The following is a 21942-nucleotide window of genomic DNA, read 5'->3' on the forward strand; positions in this document are numbered from 1 at the left end:
ATTGTGGGAGTGGCTTCGCTCCCACTGATGTTGCTCACCTGCAGCGGTGAGAGAGGGCGGGGCACAGACTTGCTCCGCCTGGCTGTCAGGAGAGGCTGGCCTATCTGACCCACAGGACTAGCCAGCACGGAACATTACATTGCTGGTACCGTTTCACTAGAACTCCACGTTCGCTGTGAATTTACTGGCTTCCTGTAAGTTAAGCTGCAGCAAGATATTAATTGAGGAGGTGTTAATATCTCCCTAACAAGTTATCATCTGCAGTCTGCGAGATAAGGATGAGAATCCAGAACACTGTGTAACATTAATGTGCGCAATCTGCTTCAGAGGAAGTAGCTCATCCGCACTGCGGTAATTAGAGTCATTTGTAACAAAAATTCATTCTCAGCAAATGTATTACAATTGCTTAATTATAATTTTTGAAGAAGTTACAGGAGGCGTCGGTATGAAGGGAACAGCAATCACTCTGCCTTCCTGATTACGGGAGGAGAGCCGGCTGTCCCTTGTGCACTGGAGGGCGAGACAGAGGCAAGGAACGTTATTATTATTATTCATATGTTATTTTATTTACACAGTGCAATCATCCACTCTGGCGCTGCTCACAGACAGCCAACAGTGGAAAACAGGTATGGACAAAAGCTAGATGACACTTAAAGAGAACCTGAACGTAAAATAAAAAAAGTCAAAATAACCATACACTGGTCATACTTACCTCCAGTGTAGTCTACTCGTCAATCTCTTTCTCCTCTCCTGCTTCCCATTTGTCCACTGTGATCAATGGATTTCTCCATCCTCCATTTGGAAAATGGCCATTACCCCATAACCGCTTCCTGGTCAGCACACTGTTAAACTGTAATATCGCCCATTTGAGCCATAGGGAAACATGGACATTACCTTGCACATTCAGTTGTAACTGACTGCAGCTGATATATAACTGACAGCAACTGGTATATTTCAGTTCTGACAAAATCTTGTCAAAACTGGAAGGGATCACTGTAAGAAGAAAATGTTGAGCTTCTGAGAGGAAGTGATGGTGAGGTTAGTATATAGAATTCATTTGCAGCTACGTCATGTGTTTATTTTAAATAATTTTACTCGCTTCGGGTTCCCTTTAAGGTGCCTGAGTAGGACGGAGAAACTACCTAAACTTACTGCCTATACTGGGGGCACCTGAAAGAGAAACTGTGGTTAAAATAACAATGAATAAAGTTGTTTATTTTACAATCTTAATTTATAGGTTATTTAATCAGTGTTTGGCCATTGTAAAATCTTTCCTTTCCCTGATTTACATTCTGAAATGCATCACTAGCAGTGACCTCTTTAGTCCTGCCAGGTGATCTGTACGGAATGCACCAACAATGAGGACAAGGCACTCCACGGGCTTCAAACTTGCGTTTGTTTATTCAGAGCTTTGACACATACATGTTACGGGTCACCAGACCCTTCCTCAACTGTTGAGGAAGGGTCTGGTGACCCGTAACATGCCCGTGGAGTGCCTTGTCCTCATTGTTGGTGGATTTAATGTGGCAGGAGTGGAGAACCTGCTGGACGAGTGCACCGGCAAGCTACCCCATTCAGGTTAGCAACACTGAAGGAGCACCTAGGTGAATATTGAAGTGATCTGTACGGAATGCTTGTTACCAAGAGTTCTATGCATAGAGGGAGATATTGCTTGCTTGGCAGTTGGAAAAAGCCATTATTTCCCACAATGCAACGAGGTTCACAGACAGGAAACAGTCAGGACCATGGTCATGACATCACACTGTGGGAGGGGTTTCACCACAATATCAGCCATACAGACCCCCCTGATGATCTATTCGAGAAAAGGTAAAGATTTCTCCTGGGAAAGGAGGTATCAGCTACTGATCCTTTTTAATACCTATACTGGGGGTACCTTTGCCTTAGGGGGCCCCCAGATTACCTTTTGCCCCGGGGCCCCAGTGCTGCTTAAACTGGCCCTATCTTCATGAACAGATAGTTGTGTATCAAGAGGACTCTCCGCTCAGCCCCGGCACTTATAGAGGTCACAAGATCCTACACTTTGATATCATTATTAGTCTTGTCACATTTCCCGCTGGTGTCGGTTCACCTGCTCAGTGGGTGACATTGACGTCCCGGAAATAAGATACATCCCACGAGTCACATCCTAACGAGCTTCATCAGAGCCTTCACACCAAGACATATTACTTCTGTGAAAGGTTCCCCATGATTGTAAGCTATGATCAGGCCGCGTCACATTGACAGTCACCTTCCCACACACATAGACAGTAGGTGGGAGGCCGCCAGCTGTGAGTTCACACCATTGCCTTGCCGAGATCGTGGTTAATTTCCCGCACATAACAGCTTGGGTTACATCACAGAAGGAAAGAGTTCATCAGCAGGGCGTAATAAATAATAGGACTGTCAGAACAGATTATTAACAATCAGCTGAGACGAGTAGGTAAAGGAGAACAGAATGGGGGTGAATAAGAACAAAAGGGGACAAAAGGGAAAAAATGTGAACATAAATTGTCATCTTTTCATTCATGCCGATTGAATACTGGTATGGTGTTCAAAATAATGACCAAGGACACCCGGAAGGTCATCTCCTCCAAGAGGTATACGAACAAAACAAAAACAACTAAAAACTGATAGAGGCGCCCATAAATGCCTGGTACACACCATACAATTTTCTGTTAGATTATTTTCTGTAGAGACTGGTCATTATCTCTGGTGCATTGTCTTCTGGTCATCTCCTGCTGAGTAGAACAATGCCTAATTGCTAGGAACAGAGGCGCATTGCCACTATTGGACCTTTTTGAGCCTGCACTCGTTGCGCGATGAAGCGGGTTATACCTGCAAAACGCGTTGCGGAGTGCCAAAATAAATTGTTATCTGCGATTTGAACAATCTCGATTGTCCATCATTTCAGGAGGTAAGTCCACCTGTACTCCTCCTTTTTAGTTGTTTTTAGATCATTTTAACCTGCCCGGCGCCTCTGTCCAAATTTGCACAGTATATAGTCCACCTTGGGTGGAGGGGACTCTCCCCTTCTTTCTATCTACAGAGAGCGACTTCTTAAACCTGAGTGGGGTCAGGTTCTAATGCTCCCCACCTGCATTTCAAGTGGTTGCCTATGTGGTAACCCATGTTTGTGAGTATATCCACATCTGTTAATTATTTTGCCAACAATTGCTAGACTTACTGCACCATATTGGGCTCTCGGTTTTTCTTTTTTTTTTCTTTTTTTTTTTCAAGTGCGTAATTGCTAGGAAGATAGATGTTGAGATAGATAATTTCCAACATGTTGACAATGATCTATCTGGCGGGTAAATCTAACAGAAAATTGTATGGTACTAGCATAATGATATGATACTTCTAGATGTTGTATAGATGAAGAGCAAAATCCCTTACCTACTCAGAAGGACAAACCATTATTTAATGGTAAAAGTAAAGTTTATTTATTCACGGAAGACAACGCGTTTCGCGGGTCTTGGCCCTCCTTCCTTGGGTCAATACAAGTGCCTGTAGAACTGGTCACAAACGTGAGCACCTTAAAGAGACTCCGTAACAAAAATTGCATCCTGTTTTTTATCATCCTACAAGTTCAAAAAGCTATTCTAATGTGTTCTGGCTTACTGCAGCACTTTGTACTATCAAAGTCTCTGTAATATATCAATGTATCTTTCCCCTGTCAGACTTGTCAGCCTGTGTCTGGAAGGCTGCCAAGTTCTTCAGTGTTGTGGTTCTGCTATGAACTCCCCCTTCCCGGCCCCTCTCTGCACACTGCCTGTGTGTTATTTAGATTAGAGCAGCTTCTCTCTTCTCTCTTATCTTTTACAAGCTGGATAAATCGTCCTCTGAGCTGGCTGGGCTTTCACATACTGAGGAATTACAAACAAGGGCAAAGCTGTTTGCAGGAAGAAACGAGCAGCCTGAAACTTCAGTGCATGAGAGATGCAGGGGGGAAGAAACACACAAATGATCTTTTGAGATTAAAAAGGAAGGCTGTATACAGCCTGCTTGTGTATAGATGCATTTTCTATGTGTGGACATACTGTACATCAACCTACTTCCTGTTTTGGTAGCCATTTTGTTTGTTTATAAACAAACTTTTTAAAACTGTTTTTGACCACTTTTAATGCGGCGAGGAGCGGCGAAATTGTGACAGAGGGTAATAGGAGATGTCCCCTAACGCACTGGTATGTTTACTTTTGTGCGATTTTAACAATACAGATTCTCTTTAAAATAGCTAACGATACTGCACCATTGGGCTCCTGGTCTCTCTCATTCACAGACACTTGGAGGTTACAGGTAACCATCAAGGATTGAAACTTTTCCTCCAAGCGGTGCAAGTTGTCCCACCCCAAACTCTTGGTATAGAATGGTGGGGGTACTCATGGCTTTATTCATGGGCAGGCCGGAGCATAGGGGGAATGGTTGACACTTGTAGGCAAAAGGCCTGAAACGAGAGTAAAATATCAGCGCTAGTCTAGTTGAGGGGGCCCACAGCCGCCTTCTGCTAGAGGCAATTTGGTCGCGTCTACTAATTTGTAAAAAATTGTGGACCCATCAGTAAATGCTATCCACGCTGCCAACTGGGTAGATTCTGTAAAGTTGCGCGAATGGAGGTGGTAGCCAAAAGCTGTACCTAGAATGGAAAAGTAGGTTGCACATAGTCTGCATGGGCTATAAATGGAACGAGGGGTTCATATGGAATGAAATGGGCTGGCCAAGCCTTGTGTATGTTACATGGGGCCCCCGATGCAAAACTAACTTTACCACAAGCAAAGTCAGCCCCGAAACTTGGTGCGCTACAGCAATAATGCTATAGTCTGCACCCTGCACACGGGTCATTTGGGGATCCGGTGATTATCGAACCCAGAATTACTTCTCCCTCCAAGTTGCTATGACTCGGAGGCAGAATAGTATTTACCCCCCCCCCCCCCCCCCCGAATTTGTGTGGCAGCAGGGTGAGCCGTCATTTGGCTCACCCTGCCCTAAAAAGCCTAAGAACCAAACTGCCATGTATGCAGCCCCCGAGCCTCCAAGATGGTCTCCTGCTGACTGCTACCCGCATGTTCCATAGCTGAGCTGCCTTGTTATAACTCCCCTGTCCCAGCGGCTGCTCCATTCCGATCTCCATCTTCAGCCACACTGCCTGCATCATCTTCATTCGGCGCATTGTGTGTGTAAATAACATGCGCTGGGCATACAGAAGACTTAGATCGTTAACAAACAGCCGCCGGTAGAGGCGAGTTATTTAAAGGCAGCTCAGCTACGGAACATGCGGGGGCCACAGGGAACAGTCAGCGAGAGACCCCCTGGGGGGCCTGGTGGTGCAGGGGCATTGGGGCAACTGCCCTCCTCTGCCTCAATGGCAGCGCCGGCTCTGGGGCTGGCTGTACATGGTAGGTACAGGGAGCAGCTACACAGTGGAAAGAATGGAATACAAGACAGTTGACCTTGAGGGCTAGGGTATAAACGCAGTCCCGCGTGGACCTAAAGCCACACAACGAGAAGACACCAACCTTGGAGGAGAAGAGATTCTGCAGAAGCCTCTCCGCTCCCCGAATTCACACACTCTTCATTGGGATGCTTCTTGTTGTAATGCCTCTTCAAGGAACCAGGAATATTGCAGGAATAATGACATAAGGCACATCCGAATGGCTGAAAAGAAATGGAAGAAAGATTAGCCTAATTTTTGTGTTGCAATGGTTAGTCTGTCCTGTGTGTCGGGATAGTCTGAGCACTGGTGTCCCCCAGTGATAGCCGCCTCCCATTGGATGACACGGGGGACTGGTTAACACTTGGGTGTGGTAAACCCTGCAGAGAGAGGTCTAATCATCCCCTCCCCCATTGGTTACAAGACACAGAACCAAACAGCTTGTCTGTACACAGATCGAGCGTAAACTAAAAGTGACCATAAAAAAAGTGACCATAGGCATTGCTAAGCCAGCGTTTATCCAGCATTTTGAATGTGACTTTATATCGGTGTTATACGTTCACTTATTTATTTATTTTTTTTTAAAGGACAATTCAGCTAAATAATTGTTCATGTGTATTTAGTGGTTTCTTTGTAAAGTGTATACTTCAGCATGCTTTGCGTGTTATTTCCTTCCTGTTGCATCCAAGTCCAGATTTTATTACCGTATTTTCGGACTATAAGATGCTCCTGACCATAAGACGCACCTAGGACAAAAAACCAGGGGAAAAAATATATACTATACCTGTATACTATATCTGTCCTTCATTTTGAAAATGGTGATGACCCTGTAACAGCATCCTGGTTAAAGTGAACCTCCGGACTAGAAATCTACTCAGCAGAACTGAAAAGGCTTGGTGTTTCTTTAACAGTTTCACAGCATCAGAACTTTGTTTTTCTTACCAAAGCATCATTTTTAGCTGCATTTTTAGCTAAGCTCCACCCATCAAAAACTGCCAGGCGTTTTTTCCCTGATGCTGTGCAAAGCATGATGGGATTTCCTATGTTGTTATTCACGTTGCCTAGCAACTGGGAGGGGTGATCAGCACACAGGACAGTTGGAACTGTGTCTCATGCTCCCTGTCACCTTCTTTCAACCAAAAAGATGGCTGCCATCATGAAATCAAACATTTGCCTGTTCTTTTAAAACAGGGTGGGTAAGAGATGATATTACCTAGCTATTTTAATTAACATAACTAATGTAACTTAATGACAGTATGTTTGTTTAGGCTGGAGTTCCTCTTTAAACAACTGTTAATCTGTAACATCACCCACTTGAGCCATAAGGAAACATAGACATTACCTTGCTCATCGGCAGTTATAACTGACAGCAACTGATATATTTCAGTTTTGATGAAATCTTGTCAGAACTGGAAGGGATCATTGTAAGAAGAAAATGGCGAGCTTCTGAGAGGACGTGACGGGGAGGTAAGCATGTCATATTCATTTGCAGGTACATCATGTGTATAGTTTAAATAATTTGACTTGGTTCTGGTCCACTTTAAATCGGTCGATTTTGCAGTCTGATCAACCATTCGATTCGAGAATTTTATCCTTCTGAAATCAGTCTAATATATTGATCGAGCATGGTGGGAAATCCTGAGCAGACGCGGTCGATCGGGAGTCCTGGCAATAACGGCGTGCAATATATAACGGAGGGTCTCTGTGGGTGGTGACACCTGAGCGGTGATGTATATGAACATATGGTGAATGGACATGGACTGTAAATACTGTCAGTTTGCAAATCTATGCTATTAAATCGGACAGTTTAAACCAGTTGGTGCCCATGTGATATTGGAATCTATTACTTTGGGCGTGCAATATATAGATGTAAGAAGAAAATGGTGACCTTCTGGGAAGAACTGACAGCGAGGTTAGTATGTAATATTAACTTGCAGATACATCATGTGCTTATTTAAAATAATTTTACTCGCTTCAGGTTCAATTTAAGTCCCACCGGGGCAGATAAAAACACAGGTTTTTGCACAATCTGAACCCCCCGCACACCCGTAAGTGGTATTTTAGTGCTGCTAGCGCCAGACAAGCCCCTCGGAGGTAAATCAGTCACAGCGTTGCCTCTCTACGCTCTCCTGCTGCGAGGGCTGCTATTATCTCTGGATTATGTAAACTGCAGCCTCTATAAGCCGACGTCTGTCACTTCCTTTCAGCCCGCGTCTGACAGGTATTCAGCATGCAGGTGCATTATGCGTTTTGCTTGGATTCTATTCAGCGCTAACATTCTACGAAAATTAATGTTCCTATGGCAACGCAGTAAACCGTCTCATTAGGAGAGTTTGGAGGGGAGACAAAAAAAAAATTACATTCATTTAAATATAATATTGCTGCGCTTCCATGTCTGGTTTCCGACGCAGGGATGAATTAGCTGGCAGGTCTTCGCAAACGCATTCTTTCCTGTGTGTGGGGTTACTTAGCAATTATTTTCCAAAAAGCTTAGGCCTTTACACAAGAGTAGCAACACCTAAACACAATCATTTAAAAAGTAACAGCTTTTAGGCCTCATTCACACCTAAAAAAAAGGTTTTCCGTTTTTGTGCGCTTTTCCCCCCCTCCCGGTACAGGCACCGCTTTGCTGAGCGGATCGGAAACAATCCGCTCAGCTGTGAATTCTCTCATAGGGAATCATTTCACAAGCGCTTTGTGGGCGATTTCGAAAATCCCCTGCGCTTGAAAAAAGGTGGAAAATGCCCCTAGTGTGAACAGGCCCTTAGGGTTAAAGGGAATCTGACATAACTTTAAAAAAGGAGTTTCACTTACCTGGGATTTCTGCCAGCCCCTTGCAGCCCCTTTGTGCCCGCACCGGTACTGAACGATCCTCCGGTCCCCTGCCACGCCTCAGTTTTGATTCTGGCAGTCGATGGCCAGACTTGCACGGCCCTGGCCACGCACGTCCTCGTTCCTCATCCTGCGCAAGCGCAGTAGAGATCTTTCAAACTGTGCCTGCGCAGGACACACCCGGTGATGGGAGCGCAAACAAGGACGCACGCGGCCTGGGCCCCACAGGCGCAGTGGCTATCGGCTTGCAAGTCGACGGTAATGAAACTGAGCCTTGGCGGGGGACCAGAGGATCGTTCCAGGATGGCGCAGGCACCGGACGGCTGCAGGGGGCTGGCAGAAGCCCCAAGTAAGTGAAAAAAAAAAAATTACACAAAGTAAAGTTGCCCACTAATGCTCCAATTTCTAGCGAAAAATTGTTTGCGCAATCAGATTGGATTGGTAGTAAATTGGTAGCACAGTCGATTATGAACGATTATAAAAAAGATTGGATTTTCATCGAACCAAAATTTGGATTTTCTTGTTGGTTGTGGTAGATCGGAAGCCAAGATTCATTTGTTGATGGTTTACTGAACGATGTATTATGATATTTTACTTCCGATCAGAATTATCTGATCGCTCGAACGATTTTTTTTTGCTAGAAATTGGATAGTTAGTGGTCACCGTAAGATGCAGAGAAAAAGTATACTTTGCAATCAGTGCATCAGATTCTAATGGATACACCGTTGTACGCAGTAGCGGCCCAGCTAGTGGAGTACCGCTGGCACAATACCAGTACATCACGCAGCAGTTAGGAGCATCGTGCGTTAAGAGTGCACGCGGTAGTGACAGGACCGTGCGTAGGGTTGGTGCGCTAATATTAACCCGCGTTGCCTGTACGTAGAAGTTTTCATGACTCAAGCCCAATGATCCAATTATGGCGTTTTCTCCCTTGCGCTGCAGGACGGCGCCGGATATCACGGGACATCTTCAGAAGTCTTGTTGAGTCCATGCCTCAATGGGCGAGAGCGGTTTTGGCATCAGAAGGGAGACCTACACAATATTAGGCAGGCGGATTCCTGTTTTGTTGGATCAGTGTATGTTAAAGTGAACCTCCAGACTAAAAATCTACACAGCAGCACTGAAAAGGTTTGATGGTTCTTTACCAGTTTCACAGCATCAGAACTTTTTTTCTTACAGAAGCCTTATTTTTAGCTGCACAAAAGCTAAGCTCCGCCCCATCAAAGAAAACTGCCTGGGCATTTTTCCCCTGATGCTGTGCAAAGCATGATTGAATTTCCTATGTTGTTATTCACGTTGCCTAGCAACTGGGAGGGGTGATCAGGACACAGGACAGTTGGAACTGTGCTCATGCTCCCTGTCACCTCCTTTCAACCACAAAGATGCTGCTCTCATGAAATCAAACATTTGCCTGTTCTTTTAAAACAGGGTGGGTAAGAGATTATATTACCCATCTATTTTAATTAACATAACTAATGTAACTTAATGACAGTTTTTTTCTAGGCTGAAGTTCCTCTTTAAGCAGCACATGTAGAAGGAGTTCAATGGTTCTTGTAAGGACCAAGAGCACCTAAACGGGAAGTAGAGAGAGCTGTATTTCTCCACCGTATACAAAAACTGTAAGTTTACACTATAGTCAGACGCTCCCATTTAATAGTTTGCAACTAGTGCATATGCAGAGCTTCTGTTTTGGATGCAAGGTGCGTTTGTTTCCTCTGGGGGAGAGGAAGGGGGGAGAAGAACTCATCGCATCTCTGTTGGTACCCAATCAGAGGCAGCCTGGTGATGCACTAATTTACCTTTCTTCTTTTCATGTTTAAACGTTCACTTCTAGTTGCACCCAGGCTATGCATATGCATGTTTTTAATTTAGTTTGCGGTAGGGCCCCTCCCTCAGAGGATGACTTAATCGTGGTGGGAGGGTCAAGTACTTGGTAATATGCATGCAAGCTATTATGGAAACCAACATCCTCCAAAGGTAATATGGTGCATCTGATTTGAATGCTGGGTGTGCATGTTGTCTATTAGTAAGCGGCTCTGCACACTCATGCAGCTAGTTATTCGGATGCATTTTGTCTTAAAGGGGTTCTCCAGGTGGGTTTGAAAATAAATCTACCACTTACCTGGGGCTTCTATCAGCCCCTGTAGCTGTAATGTCCCGCGCCGTCCTCCTCCGATACGCCGTTCCCTGCCGCCGGGACCGGGCAATTATTCGTCTAACAAGACGAATAATGCACGCTCCCGCTCGCGTTATCGGGAGCTTACTGCGCAGGAGAAGTACGAAGTTTTCTGGTACTGCGACTGCGCAGTAAGACTGCGCAGTAAGTTTCTGATGACGCGCGCGGGTGCGAGCATGCACGCGGCTGCGACGCCGTAGTTGGATGGGATGCCGCGCTAAACCGGGGCCAGCGGCGGATCGGAGGGCGACGGTGCGGGACATTACAGCTACAGGGGGATGACAGAAGGCCAAGGTAAGTGTCAGGTTTTATTTTCAAACTCCCCCTGGAGAACCCCTTTAAGTAGTGCTGACTTTCTCCACTGTATACAAAAACTGTAAGTTTATTCTATAGTCAGCCCCTCCCATTTAATAGTTTTGTAACTAGTACATATGCAGAGCTTCTGTTTTTGGATTCAAGGTGCGTTTGTTGCCTCTGGGGGGGGCTCAGCGCATCTCTGTTGGTACCCAATCAGAGGCGGCCTGGTGATGCTCTGATCTACCTTTTCTTTTTTTCATGAGAAGTAGAGAGAGACCAGGAGCTCAATGGTGCAGTATCATTAGGTATAGGGGGACGAAGGTATATATGATTATATACTCGGAAAGGTGGGTTGCAGTTCCTGCAACCACCGTATAAGCCTGCGGGGAGAATTGACCTTCCTCGTTCGGTACTCCAGGTCCTGCCGCATATTGGATGGTCGCTCTCCTGTAGTTCAATACACTTTCCAGAAAACTGTAATGCTATTACCTCCAAAGGAGATCTGACTGATAGAAGAGAGGGGTGGAGACGCCTAGAATATATGGGTGTTAAAACTTTAAAGGGAAAGTCCAAGCAAAATAAAAAAAATGAGTTTTACCTACCTGGGGCTTCTACCAGCCCCATGCAGCCATCCTGTGCTCTCGTAGTCACTCACTGCTGCTCCAGTCCCCCGCTGGCAGCTTGCCGACCTCGGAGGTCGGCGGGACGCATTGCGTACATTTTTACGCATTCCCGCTAGTGCAGGAACATTAACACATACATTTTTACGTGTTAGTGATGCAAAGCGTAAAAATTTATGCATTAAACCAGTAACGCGTAAAAATGTATGTGTTAATGTTCCTGCACTAGTGGGAATGCGTAAAAATGTACGCAATGCGGCCCCCGACCTCCGAGGTCGCCAAGCTGCCAGCGGGGGACTGGAGCAGCAGTGAGTGACTACGAGGGCACAGGATGGCTGCATGGGGCTGGTAGAAGCCCCAGGTAAGTGAAACTCATTTTTTTATTTTGCTTGGACCTTCCCTTTAAAACAACGTGTAAGCGAGAAGTAATCGTTTACCTCTCCAGATGATACAGACAACAGTTCAAATAGAAGAAATATTTATTCCAAAATTTAACAAAGCGTTTCGCAGGTCATGGCCCGCTTCTTCAGGTCAATACCAAAAATACCTTAGCAGCATAGGGATAGAGTGTAGGCACCTCTTTTTAAGCAGCACATGCTTTTCTTTGAAGGACAAGCCAAGCGTACGTCAGGCCGATCCAGGAATAAAAAAACTCCCTAAAGCATGCGCTAAGGGTTAAAAGCTCTATGAAAAGCAAAGAGAAAGAAAACAATGAATAATGACAAAGGACTGATGGAACCCAACATGATGACTCAAGGTCGCTCCCTCTCAGGGGAACTGTACCAGCCGGGATTACCCATAATATACACAGAATATGTTGCCGTAAACCTATTATCTTATGGAATACAAAAGGTCTGACGGAGAATAAGCTAATAAATGGGATTCCTTTATCACCATACAAATCGCGGAGAATAGTCATGATCTGGGCTGACCTCCGATCCGTGTTCTTTCAGAGAGGCGCAGGAACGCGCGCATCTGAGGAATGCATGGAGGCCAGGGGTTGTGCGCAATCTGTGACATCAGTACAGCACCAGTCAATGGATTGTGATATGCTTTGTGCATCGCATTACAGGTAATTTACTGGGGAGATGGAGAATCGGAGAACCGCGTGTTACACAGAAGCGGACACTTAAAGTGAATGGGAACCGCATTTAAAAAAATGAGACGGATACTTTCCCAAGGAGAGGGAAGGCTCTGGGTGCTATAGAGCCTTCCGACTCCTCTCCTGGTCCCCCCCTTCCAGTGCTGGCTCGCCCGGTAGCAGTATTTGACTAATTTGGGGAAATACTGCTTTACCCGGCCGAAAGAGGCTTCAGAAGTCTTCAGGGAGCCCGAGTGCTCCTGAAGAAGGGCGGCCCTGTACTGCGCCTGCTCAAGTACGCTCTCTTGCACGCTCACGCCTGTGCAGTATGGAGCCGCACGTCTTTGGGAGGACACGGCTCCCGAAGACTTCCAAATACCCTTCCGGTGGGGGATTGAAACGGGGGGGGGGGGGGGGGGGGAGTCAGCACAGGATAGAGAGCACCGAGAGAGGAGACGGAAGGCTCTATATGACCCAGAACCTTCCCTCTCCTTAGGTAAGTATTTGCTTCTTTTTTTTTTTAAATGCGGTTCCCATTCACTTTAAAGCAAACCTGAAGCGAAAATAAACTTACGAGATAATGAATTGTATGTGTAGTTCAGCTAAAGGTGGCCATACACCAGGTGACTTGGCGGCCAATCGACCATCCAATTCGGTTAATTATAATCGGAAGAAAATCAGTGCCGTCAAGTGCATGACCGACCGACAATGTGACCAATTTCGGGCCGAAATTGGTTGCATATATATATTGGTTGGACATGCTGCAAGATGTCGGGCCGGTATGGTCGGTCGGGTGCGCGGTGGGAACGGCAAGCAATATCGAGATGAGCGATGAATGCGACGAACCCCCCAGCACTATTCCCACAATGCATAATTGTGTATGTGATGTGTGTATTTGTACATTACCCGTCCCGTGTTGCGGTGCCCGTCTGTCTTCTATTAGCCCCATACACGCTGCCGGCGTATAGCATGCTGGCGCATGTGTGATGTCACGCACCAACCCGGCCAAGTGTATGCGGCTTTGGAAGAACGGAACATTCAGAAGATGGACTGGCACCATGACACAGGAGGGGTAAAGTACAAATGCACACATCACATACACACATCACATACATTAAAACAGCGGCGAGGCGGCAGCCCCGGATGATTCCGGAGAGATTTCAGGATTAAATTAATTGGGAATCATCCTGTGGTGTATGGGCAGATTGCGCTCTACTCAGATTCGATTAGAGGGAGATTTGTCTCTTGGTCGAATCTGTCCATCACCGCTCGGTGTATGACCACCTAAAGAAAGTCATCTATGCAAAAAAGCTTCTCTGAGCTATTCGACCGACTGGGCTGAAAACAGTCCTGTTTTCTAAAGCACTTCCACAGCCAATAAACAGTGAGAGACAGCTTGATATAAGGTTTACGGCATGAAAATTCAAAGGGTCATTATTTCTGCCTTGTTTTATACCTTAAAGAGACTCTGAAGTCTTCTAAAATCCCACTTTTTTCTCAACATTTAACTGCAGCACTATAAGCCCTGCTAAAACGTTGCATCCCCGCGGCAGAAAGCTGTTTAGAAGCCCCCCAAATCCCCTGAGCTAAATGCGGGAATCGCTTCCTAGTAGAGGCAGAGCTTAGGGCTGTAGCTCTGCCTCTACTCGCATCAATCCCCGCCTCTCCCCACCTCTCTCTCAGTCTTCCTTCACTGAGAAGGACTGGGGAGAGGCGGAGATCAGCTGTGATTGATGCTAATGGAGGCAGAGCTGCAGCTCATAGCTCTGCCTCCCCGGGCAGCAGAATCCACGACCAAGAAAGTCTAGGATTTTTGCTCCGGTGTTTAGGGGGTTACTAAACAGCTTTCTGCTGCGGGGATGCAGCGTTTTAGCTTGGCTTATAGTGCTGAAGTTAAATGTTGAAAAATAAGTGGGATTTTAAGAGGCTTCAGTGTTTCTTTAAAAAGACAAAGGGCCACATGCAATTCACTTTTTCACCTCAGTTTTCTCTCCTAGGAGATAATTTTTCATCTTCAAATTAAAATACCTTTCCAGCACTTTTCAACTAAAAAAGTACCAAAAAGCAAATGAAAAAAAGACTATTAAAATTATTTGGAACATTTACTTTCTTTCTGATGGCTTAAAATGCATTTTATTGACACATTGAAAAATATCACTTAGGAGAAAACGCATAAGAAAAAGTTAATTGCATATGAGCCAAAGTGTGGTTTTCTAAACTGCAAATATGAAAGAATGATGATATAATAAGTTAATTGCCTATTGGCCGGATTGTCTGCATCAAGAAAAACTGGGAGGAAGTGGTGTTCACTGTTGTAGAAACAGGACCACAGGCCACGTGACCAGCTTTCTGTGGTCTGTGCAAACGTATTTGGGGACAATTTATTTCTGCAAATTTGAGCTGTTTAACCTCTTCAGGTGGAGGGGACCAGATGTGTGGCGTACGACCTTGGAAACCGTCAGTGAGAAAGGTGACTGCCGAGATAAAGGATAAAGCCATTTATGGAGTGATCCGCATTTCTTGATAGAGGTTAAATCCCACATTTTCATCTCTGATTAAGGCAAAGCATTAAGGAGGGGTCGGCCCACTCTCCTCCTGAAGGTGGGAAGAACCTTGAAGTATGTCACATAAAAAATCCTTTGTGTCTCCAGCCATTTATCAAACCTTTATTCTAAGGTTCAGCCAAATTTTGAAGCATTTTAACAAAAAAGTTTGGTCAGCATTTTCATTACATGCAGATTACAAATGGGCAAGAAGAGCCTTAATGATTAATGGACGAGTTCCGTCACACTGTGACATTAATATTTATCAAAGGCTCTGAGTTCATTGCGGGATAATTATGTCTCCATTAAACACCTCTGTCCTCTGCAGCCTCTGTCCATAGTAAAGGGAGGAGCTCAGACAGCAACTCGCTTCAAGAGAATCTGCATCGGCTATAGTGGACAGCATGATCCAACGGCTACTTATACGGAAGCATGCTTAAAGTTACATAGTTACATAGTTACATAGTTACTTTGGTTGAAAAAAGACATACGTCCATCGAGTTCAACCAGTACAAAGTACAACTCCAGCCTGCTCCCTCACATATCCCTGTTGATCCAGAGGAAGGCGAAAAAACCCTTACAAGGTAAAAATTCCTTCCCGACTCCAGATGGCAATCAGATAAAGTGAACCTCCAGACTAAAAATCTACTCAGCAGCACTGAAAAGGCTTGGTGTTTCCTAACAGATTCACAGCATCAGAACTTTGTTTTTCTTACCCAAGCCTCATTTTTAGCTGCACAGAAGAAAACTGCCCGGGCATTTTTCCCCTGATGCTGTGCAAAGCATGATGGGATTTCTGATGTTGTTCTCCTTCTGTATTTTGGCGCAAATTTTTTTTTTTAAAACTTTGAATTTGAGATTTGAAGCCTAGCCTGTACATCTGGAAAGGGTGATCAGGACACAGGACAGTTGGGAGGAACTGTGTCTCATGCTCCCTGTCACCCCCTTTCAACCAAGAAGATGGCTGCCCTCATGAAATCACAAACCTTTGCCTGTTCTATTAAAACAGGGTGGGTAAGAGATTATATTACCTCTCTATTTTAATTAACATAAATAATGTAACTTAATGACAATATGTTTGTTTAGGCTGGAGTTCCCCTTTAAAGGACAACTGTAAGGAGAGGGATATGGAGGCTGACATGTTTATTTTCTGTTAAACAATACAAGTTGCCTGGATTCAAACGCCAGAGCTGCAGCCCCTAGGGTGCGCTCTATAGCCAGTAGCAGGGTTAGGGTGTCTTGCCCAAGGTCTCCTACTGAAAAGGTTCTGGCTTACTGAACAGGATGATTATTATTATTATTAATTAGTATTTATATCGCGCCGACATCTTCCACAGCTCTGTACAGGGAATATTGTTTTGTCATTTAACTGTCCCTCAGAGGAGCTCACAATCTAATCCCTACCACAGTCATATGTCTATGTATGTATCGTGTAGCGTATGTATCGTAGTCTAGGTCCAATATAGGGGGAACCAATTCACTTATCTGTATGCTTTTGTTATGTGGGAGGAAACCAGAGTGCCCAGAGGAAACCCACACAGACACAGAAAGAACATACAAACTCCATGCAGATAGTGCCCTGGCGGGATTCAAGCTAGGGACCCAGCACTGCATGGCGAGAATGCTAACCACTTCGCCACCGTGGGCTAACCACTACTACACAGGAAGCGCAGAGATTCAAACCCTGGTCTCTAGTGTCAGAGGCAGAGCCCTTAACCAGTATACTATCCAGCCACCTGACTTGAGCCGGACCAAGCTAAGATATTATTAATACTTTTTTATATTAAATAAATATTATCATTTGAGCCAACTTAAATTTAAGCAGCAGCCCACGGTTGGGAAGCCAGTTTAAGGCTTTCAACTTTTTCTGCTGATGCACCCTGCGGCACTGAGAGAGAGATTACAGCTGCTGGCCACACTTCTGCCCCCGTCTATCGTGGGCCGATCGCCAGGGCGCTCTCCAGAGCTGTCACACAGCTGGCACAGGGGCAGAGAGCCAGCACGGCACAGCGAAATGAGCGATTTGTGAACTTTCCTGCCAAGCTTTTAATGTAGGGTTACAAAGGTGCTTATAAGAAAGTAACATGCCGGTTTATTATTTGCTTGTAATGATTAATCTTTGGGTTACCGTAATTTTCCCCAAAACTTAGCAGGAAAGGCTTTTAGGAATAAGAGGGCTGGTTTTGGTTAAAGTGAACCTCCGGACTAAAAATCTACTCAGCAGAACCGAAAAGGTTTAGTGTTTCTTTAACAGTTTCACAGCATCAGAACTTTGTTTTTCTTACAGAAGCATCATTTTTAGCTGCATTCTTAGCTAAGCTCCACTCATCAAAGAAAAAAAGCCCGGGCTTTTTTCCCCTGATGCTGTGCAGAGCATGATGGGATTTCCTATGTTGTTATTCACGTTGCCTAGCAACTGGGAGAGGTGCTCAGGACACAGGACAGTTGGAACTGTGTCTCATGCTCCCTGTCACCTCCTTTCAACCAAAAAGATGGCTGCCATCATGAAATCAAACGTTTGCCTGTTCTTTTAAAACAGTGTGGATAAGAGATTATATTACCTATTTTAATTAACATAACTAATGTAAATTAATGACAGTATGTTTGTTTAGGCTGGAGTTCCTCTTTAAGTGATAAATGTGGGAGAATCTTCAAAATGTCTAGCGATAACTGTGTCATAATCCCGACTGTCATGGGTATCGGCAATGGTCTCTGGCGGTTCCTGGAGGTGCGTCAAACTCACTGTGCCAAAGTCATACATACCGTACTCACAGATCCGAGTCTTAAATATACAGTAGAAGCTCGTTATAGCAAACTCCGATATAGTAAACCTCTGGTTATAGTAAACTCAGTCCTCAGGTCCCAGAAAATGTGTTTGTATAAATATATAATGTATGACCAATTCTGATTTAATAAACTAATTTTCCTGCTCCCTTGGAGTTTACTGTAGTGTCCCGATCTCGAAAGTTCAATACCTTAAAAATGAATGCACGGGGGGTGGCTTGGGGAGTCCTGGAGCCCTTCATCCTCGGGGAAATACAGTTGGCCTGCGTTCAATGATGAAGACAGAAGAGAACCGGTCTCGGCCAAATAGCTCTACCAGGAGCTTCTCTGTAAAATCTTCTGGTGCCGTCCCCTCATCCTTTTCATGGAGCTCCACTAGGCGTATCTTCTGTTGCGGTTCTCAAAATTTTCTTGTCTGCTGCAAATGGTCTTTACGTCAGTCTGAAGAGTGTCAATGGCTGATTGTATAGGTGTAACGCCATTTTTCAGTACACCAATGCGGTCTTCCATCTCGGTCAAGCGGAAGCGGATCGCTTGCATGTCGTATCGTGTCTCACCAGAGACACATCGGTCTTAACTTCCTCAGGTTTAGTAGCAATGGTGGCGAGGCTGCTTTGGTAGCTTGCGATAGCCTCCATAATTTGCTGTAGAGAGGGCACGGTTGAGGCGTCATCAGAGGTCGTCTTCATGGCCTCACCGCCTGAATTTCTTGAATTAGGTGGCAGCTTCCGCCGTCCTGCCCAAGGACATCTTGGCATCTATCGAAGCAGGGTATGATGCTGCAACCAATGTTCGGGATCTTGTATCAGCTTCAAGTGTATTTATGCCTCTGCTTGAGGATTTTAAATGCCCTGTGTGCGAGCTCTTTAGGAAGGTGTTCTCCTATCATGACTTCCAGTCACGCCCCCCCACAAACACAGATCTGCATCTTTAGAAGTAAACTTGGAATGAGAAAACGCACTTCATGTTTGATACCTGCTTAAGAAGAGGGAAGGCACTCTGCTAGTCATTCCAGTGCCGTCCTCCAGTAAATCTATTCACCTGGCTTGGTAGAAGAGCTGTTCACATTCCCAATTAGTTGCGAGGACAAGCACTTCCATGTTGCGCATGCACGAGCCCGGACTCGTAGTGATGCCCTCATCCTCAGAACTACTCAAGGTTACAATTAGTACCGCAGAGATATTCTGAGGAATAGCTTTACTGGAGGACAGCGCTGGAATGACGGGCTGGACGGAGGAATGGGAAGGATCTGTGCTATCCAGAGCCTTTCTGATACCAACTAAGTATTAAACCTGCTCCTCTCTTGTTACGCCCCTGAAACCTGTTCATGTGAAGGTTGAAGGCCAGGAAGCCTACGGCAGACTAGGCCTTAAAGAGAATCTGTATTGTTAAAATCGCACAAAAGTAAACATACCAGTGCGTTAGGGGACATCTCCCATTACCCTCTGACACAATTTCGCCGCTCCCCGCCGCATTAAAAGTGGTTAAAAACAGTTTTAAAAAGTTTGTTTATAAACAAACAAAATGCCCACCAAAACAGGAAGTAGGTTGATGTACAGTATGTCCACACATACAAAATACATCCATACACAAGCAGGCTGTATACAGCCTTTCTTTTTAATCTCAAGAGATCATTTGTGTGTTTCTTTCCCCCTGTTCTCATGCACTGAAGTTTCAGGCTGCTCTTTTCTTCCTGCAAACAGCTTTGCCCTTGTCTGTAATTCTTCAGTATGTGAAAGCCCAGCCAGCTCAGAGGACGATTTATCCAGCTTGTAAAAGATAAGAGAGAAGAGAGAAGCTGCTCTAATCTAAATAACACACAGGCAGTGTGCATAGAGTGGCCTGGATGGGGGAGTTCATAGCAGAACCACAACACTGAAGAACTTGGCAGCCTTCCAGACACAGGCTGACAAGTCTGACAAGAGAGAGATAAGTTGATTTATTACAGAGACAGTGATAGTAGAAAGTGCTGCAGTTAGCCAGAGGACATTAGAATAGCTTTTTGAACTTGTAGGATGATAAAAAACAGGATGCAATTTTTGCTACGGAGTCTCTTTAATGCGGCCATACACTTTTTTTTTTTATTTTTCCAGTTGATATCCAGCTGATTCAATCACACTTATCAAATCTGATAGAATCGGATACAGCAGGCAGATGATTGATTTGATTTTTAGTAAAAATCGATCTAATCAGTTGATCGCCCTGGAAAGAAGATACCCATCGGTGGTGAGTCAAGAGAGGCAGCAGATCGACTCCCCATAGTGCTGTACTGGTTTGAACGGTGCAATGCTGCGGTTCGATTTATTTTCAGTAGATTTCATACAAAAATCTATTTAAAATCTGTTCATAGTGTGTGGGATCTGACAGGGATCTATGTGATGGTCGACTCTGGTGGCCAAGTGTATGGCCAAGAAAAGTGGTTCCAATGGTATAACCAACCTTGGTCACCTATGGATGGGAGGGGAGCCCAGGAGCCCAATGGTGCAAAATTATTAATTCAATGGAGGGTGGTATATATTGTAAACAATAATACTCAGAAAGGCGAGTTGAAGTCCCTGCAACCACCATATAAGCCTATGGGGAAAAACCATCCCGCTTGCTTCTCCAGGTCCCCTGCAACCACCATATAAGCCTATGGGGGAAAAAAACCTCCCCACTTGCTTCTCCAGGTCCCCTGCAACCACCGTATAAGCCTATGGGGAAAAAACCATCCCTGCTTGCTTCTCCAGGTCCCCTGCAACCACCGTTTAAGCCTATGGGGAAAAAACATCCCCGCTTGCTTCTTCAGGTTCCCTGCAACCACTGTATAAGCCTATGAGGAAAAAAAAACATCCTCGCTTGCTTCTCCAGGTCTAGACAGGAAGTGGACAGTCACTCTCCTAATCGTCTTTAAAGCAAACCTGAACTGAAGATGAAAAGTCAAAATAAACATACACAGGTCATACTTACCTTCCATGTATAAAAACAGAGCAGTGGCGCACCAATGGACAAAGAAGCAGACTGGGTTGAAACTCAGGGCCAGTCCTCAAGCCCTATTGGGGAAGTCAGTGGTAACAAATTGGAGAACCCGGCGCTTTAAAATATTCGATTCCACTCAACCGGGAAGTCCCACTGAACCGGGAATAATCCACCATTGCGGTGAAAATGTAAATGACAGTACCTGCATCCAGTGTACAAAGTTAGAATGTCACCTTCTAAGTGATGGTCCAGTCCGGCTCTGACACTGTGGCAAGGATCTCTGGTGTCAGCGGCTGCAAACCGCATGCAAAATCATCTCGTGCGGAAAGCGGCGCATCCGTCTTCCTCCACGCTAGCCGGCAGTGACGTCAGACCACCTGCGTTCCAGGCTCTGTCGGTGAACTTCCTGGATACGGGGCAGACAAGGGACAACGCAATAGTGCAGACTGCGCCTATAGTTGACAAACTGCACTCGTACTATGTACTTACTGACAACTGCTTGCTGCTATCTCCTGATGAAGGCTGAGAGCCGAAATCGGGATCAGGATTTTTATTATATGCAAATAAACCAAGCAGTTGTCAGTAAGTACATAGTACACGTAAGTACGCGTACAGTTTATCAACTATAGGCGCAGTCTGCACTATTGTGGTTACCTTCCATGTAGTCTACGTCTCAATCTCTTTCTCCTTTCCTGCGTCCTGTCCGCTGTGATCAATGGCATTCTCAATCCTCCATTGTAAAAATGGTGATGAGCCTGTAACAACTTCCGGGTCAGCACACTACTAAACTGTGATATCGCCCACTTGAGCCATAGGGAAACATGGACATTACCTTGCTCATCATTTGTCCTTCCAGTTATAACTGACAGCAACTGTCTTGTCAGAACTGGAAGGAATTGTTGTAAGAATAAAATGGTGAGCTTCTGAGCGGAACTGAGGAAGAAGTATGTATGTAATATTCATTTGCAGGTACATCGTGTGTATATTTTAAATAATTTTACTCAGTTCAGACTCAATTTAAAATAACCAAACAATAAAGCTAACAGCTCCAGTGGAGGAGTCAGTAACAGGACAAAAAACAGAGGTGGAGGTGCCCAAAAAAGAATTAAAGAGGTGATCTTACCTCTTCTGATGGATGACACCAATGTGGTAGGAAAAAGTTTTATTCAAGCACTATTGTAAAGAGGACTTGTGTCATATGTAGAAGCTTTCCAGAGGCGCTAATA

At 45.0% G+C, this 21942-nt stretch overlaps 1 protein-coding gene across 6 annotated transcripts in view; it reads right to left on the reverse strand.

The window, feature by feature from the left end:
- Positions 1-21942, reverse strand: part of ZFAT (zinc finger and AT-hook domain containing) — a 222358-nt gene that overhangs the window by 79805 nt on the left and 120611 nt on the right. For all 6 annotated transcript variants that reach the window (XM_068238055.1, XM_068238053.1, XM_068238052.1 and 3 more), the window contains one exon: positions 5511-5649. In XM_068238055.1, the coding sequence (XP_068094156.1) occupies positions 5511-5649 (139 nt within the window). The remainder of the gene's footprint in view (positions 1-5510; positions 5650-21942) is intronic.

This window comes from Hyperolius riggenbachi, chromosome 5, assembly GCF_040937935.1.
Source record: "Hyperolius riggenbachi isolate aHypRig1 chromosome 5, aHypRig1.pri, whole genome shotgun sequence".
NCBI classification, from domain to species: Eukaryota; Metazoa; Chordata; class Amphibia; order Anura; family Hyperoliidae; genus Hyperolius; species Hyperolius riggenbachi.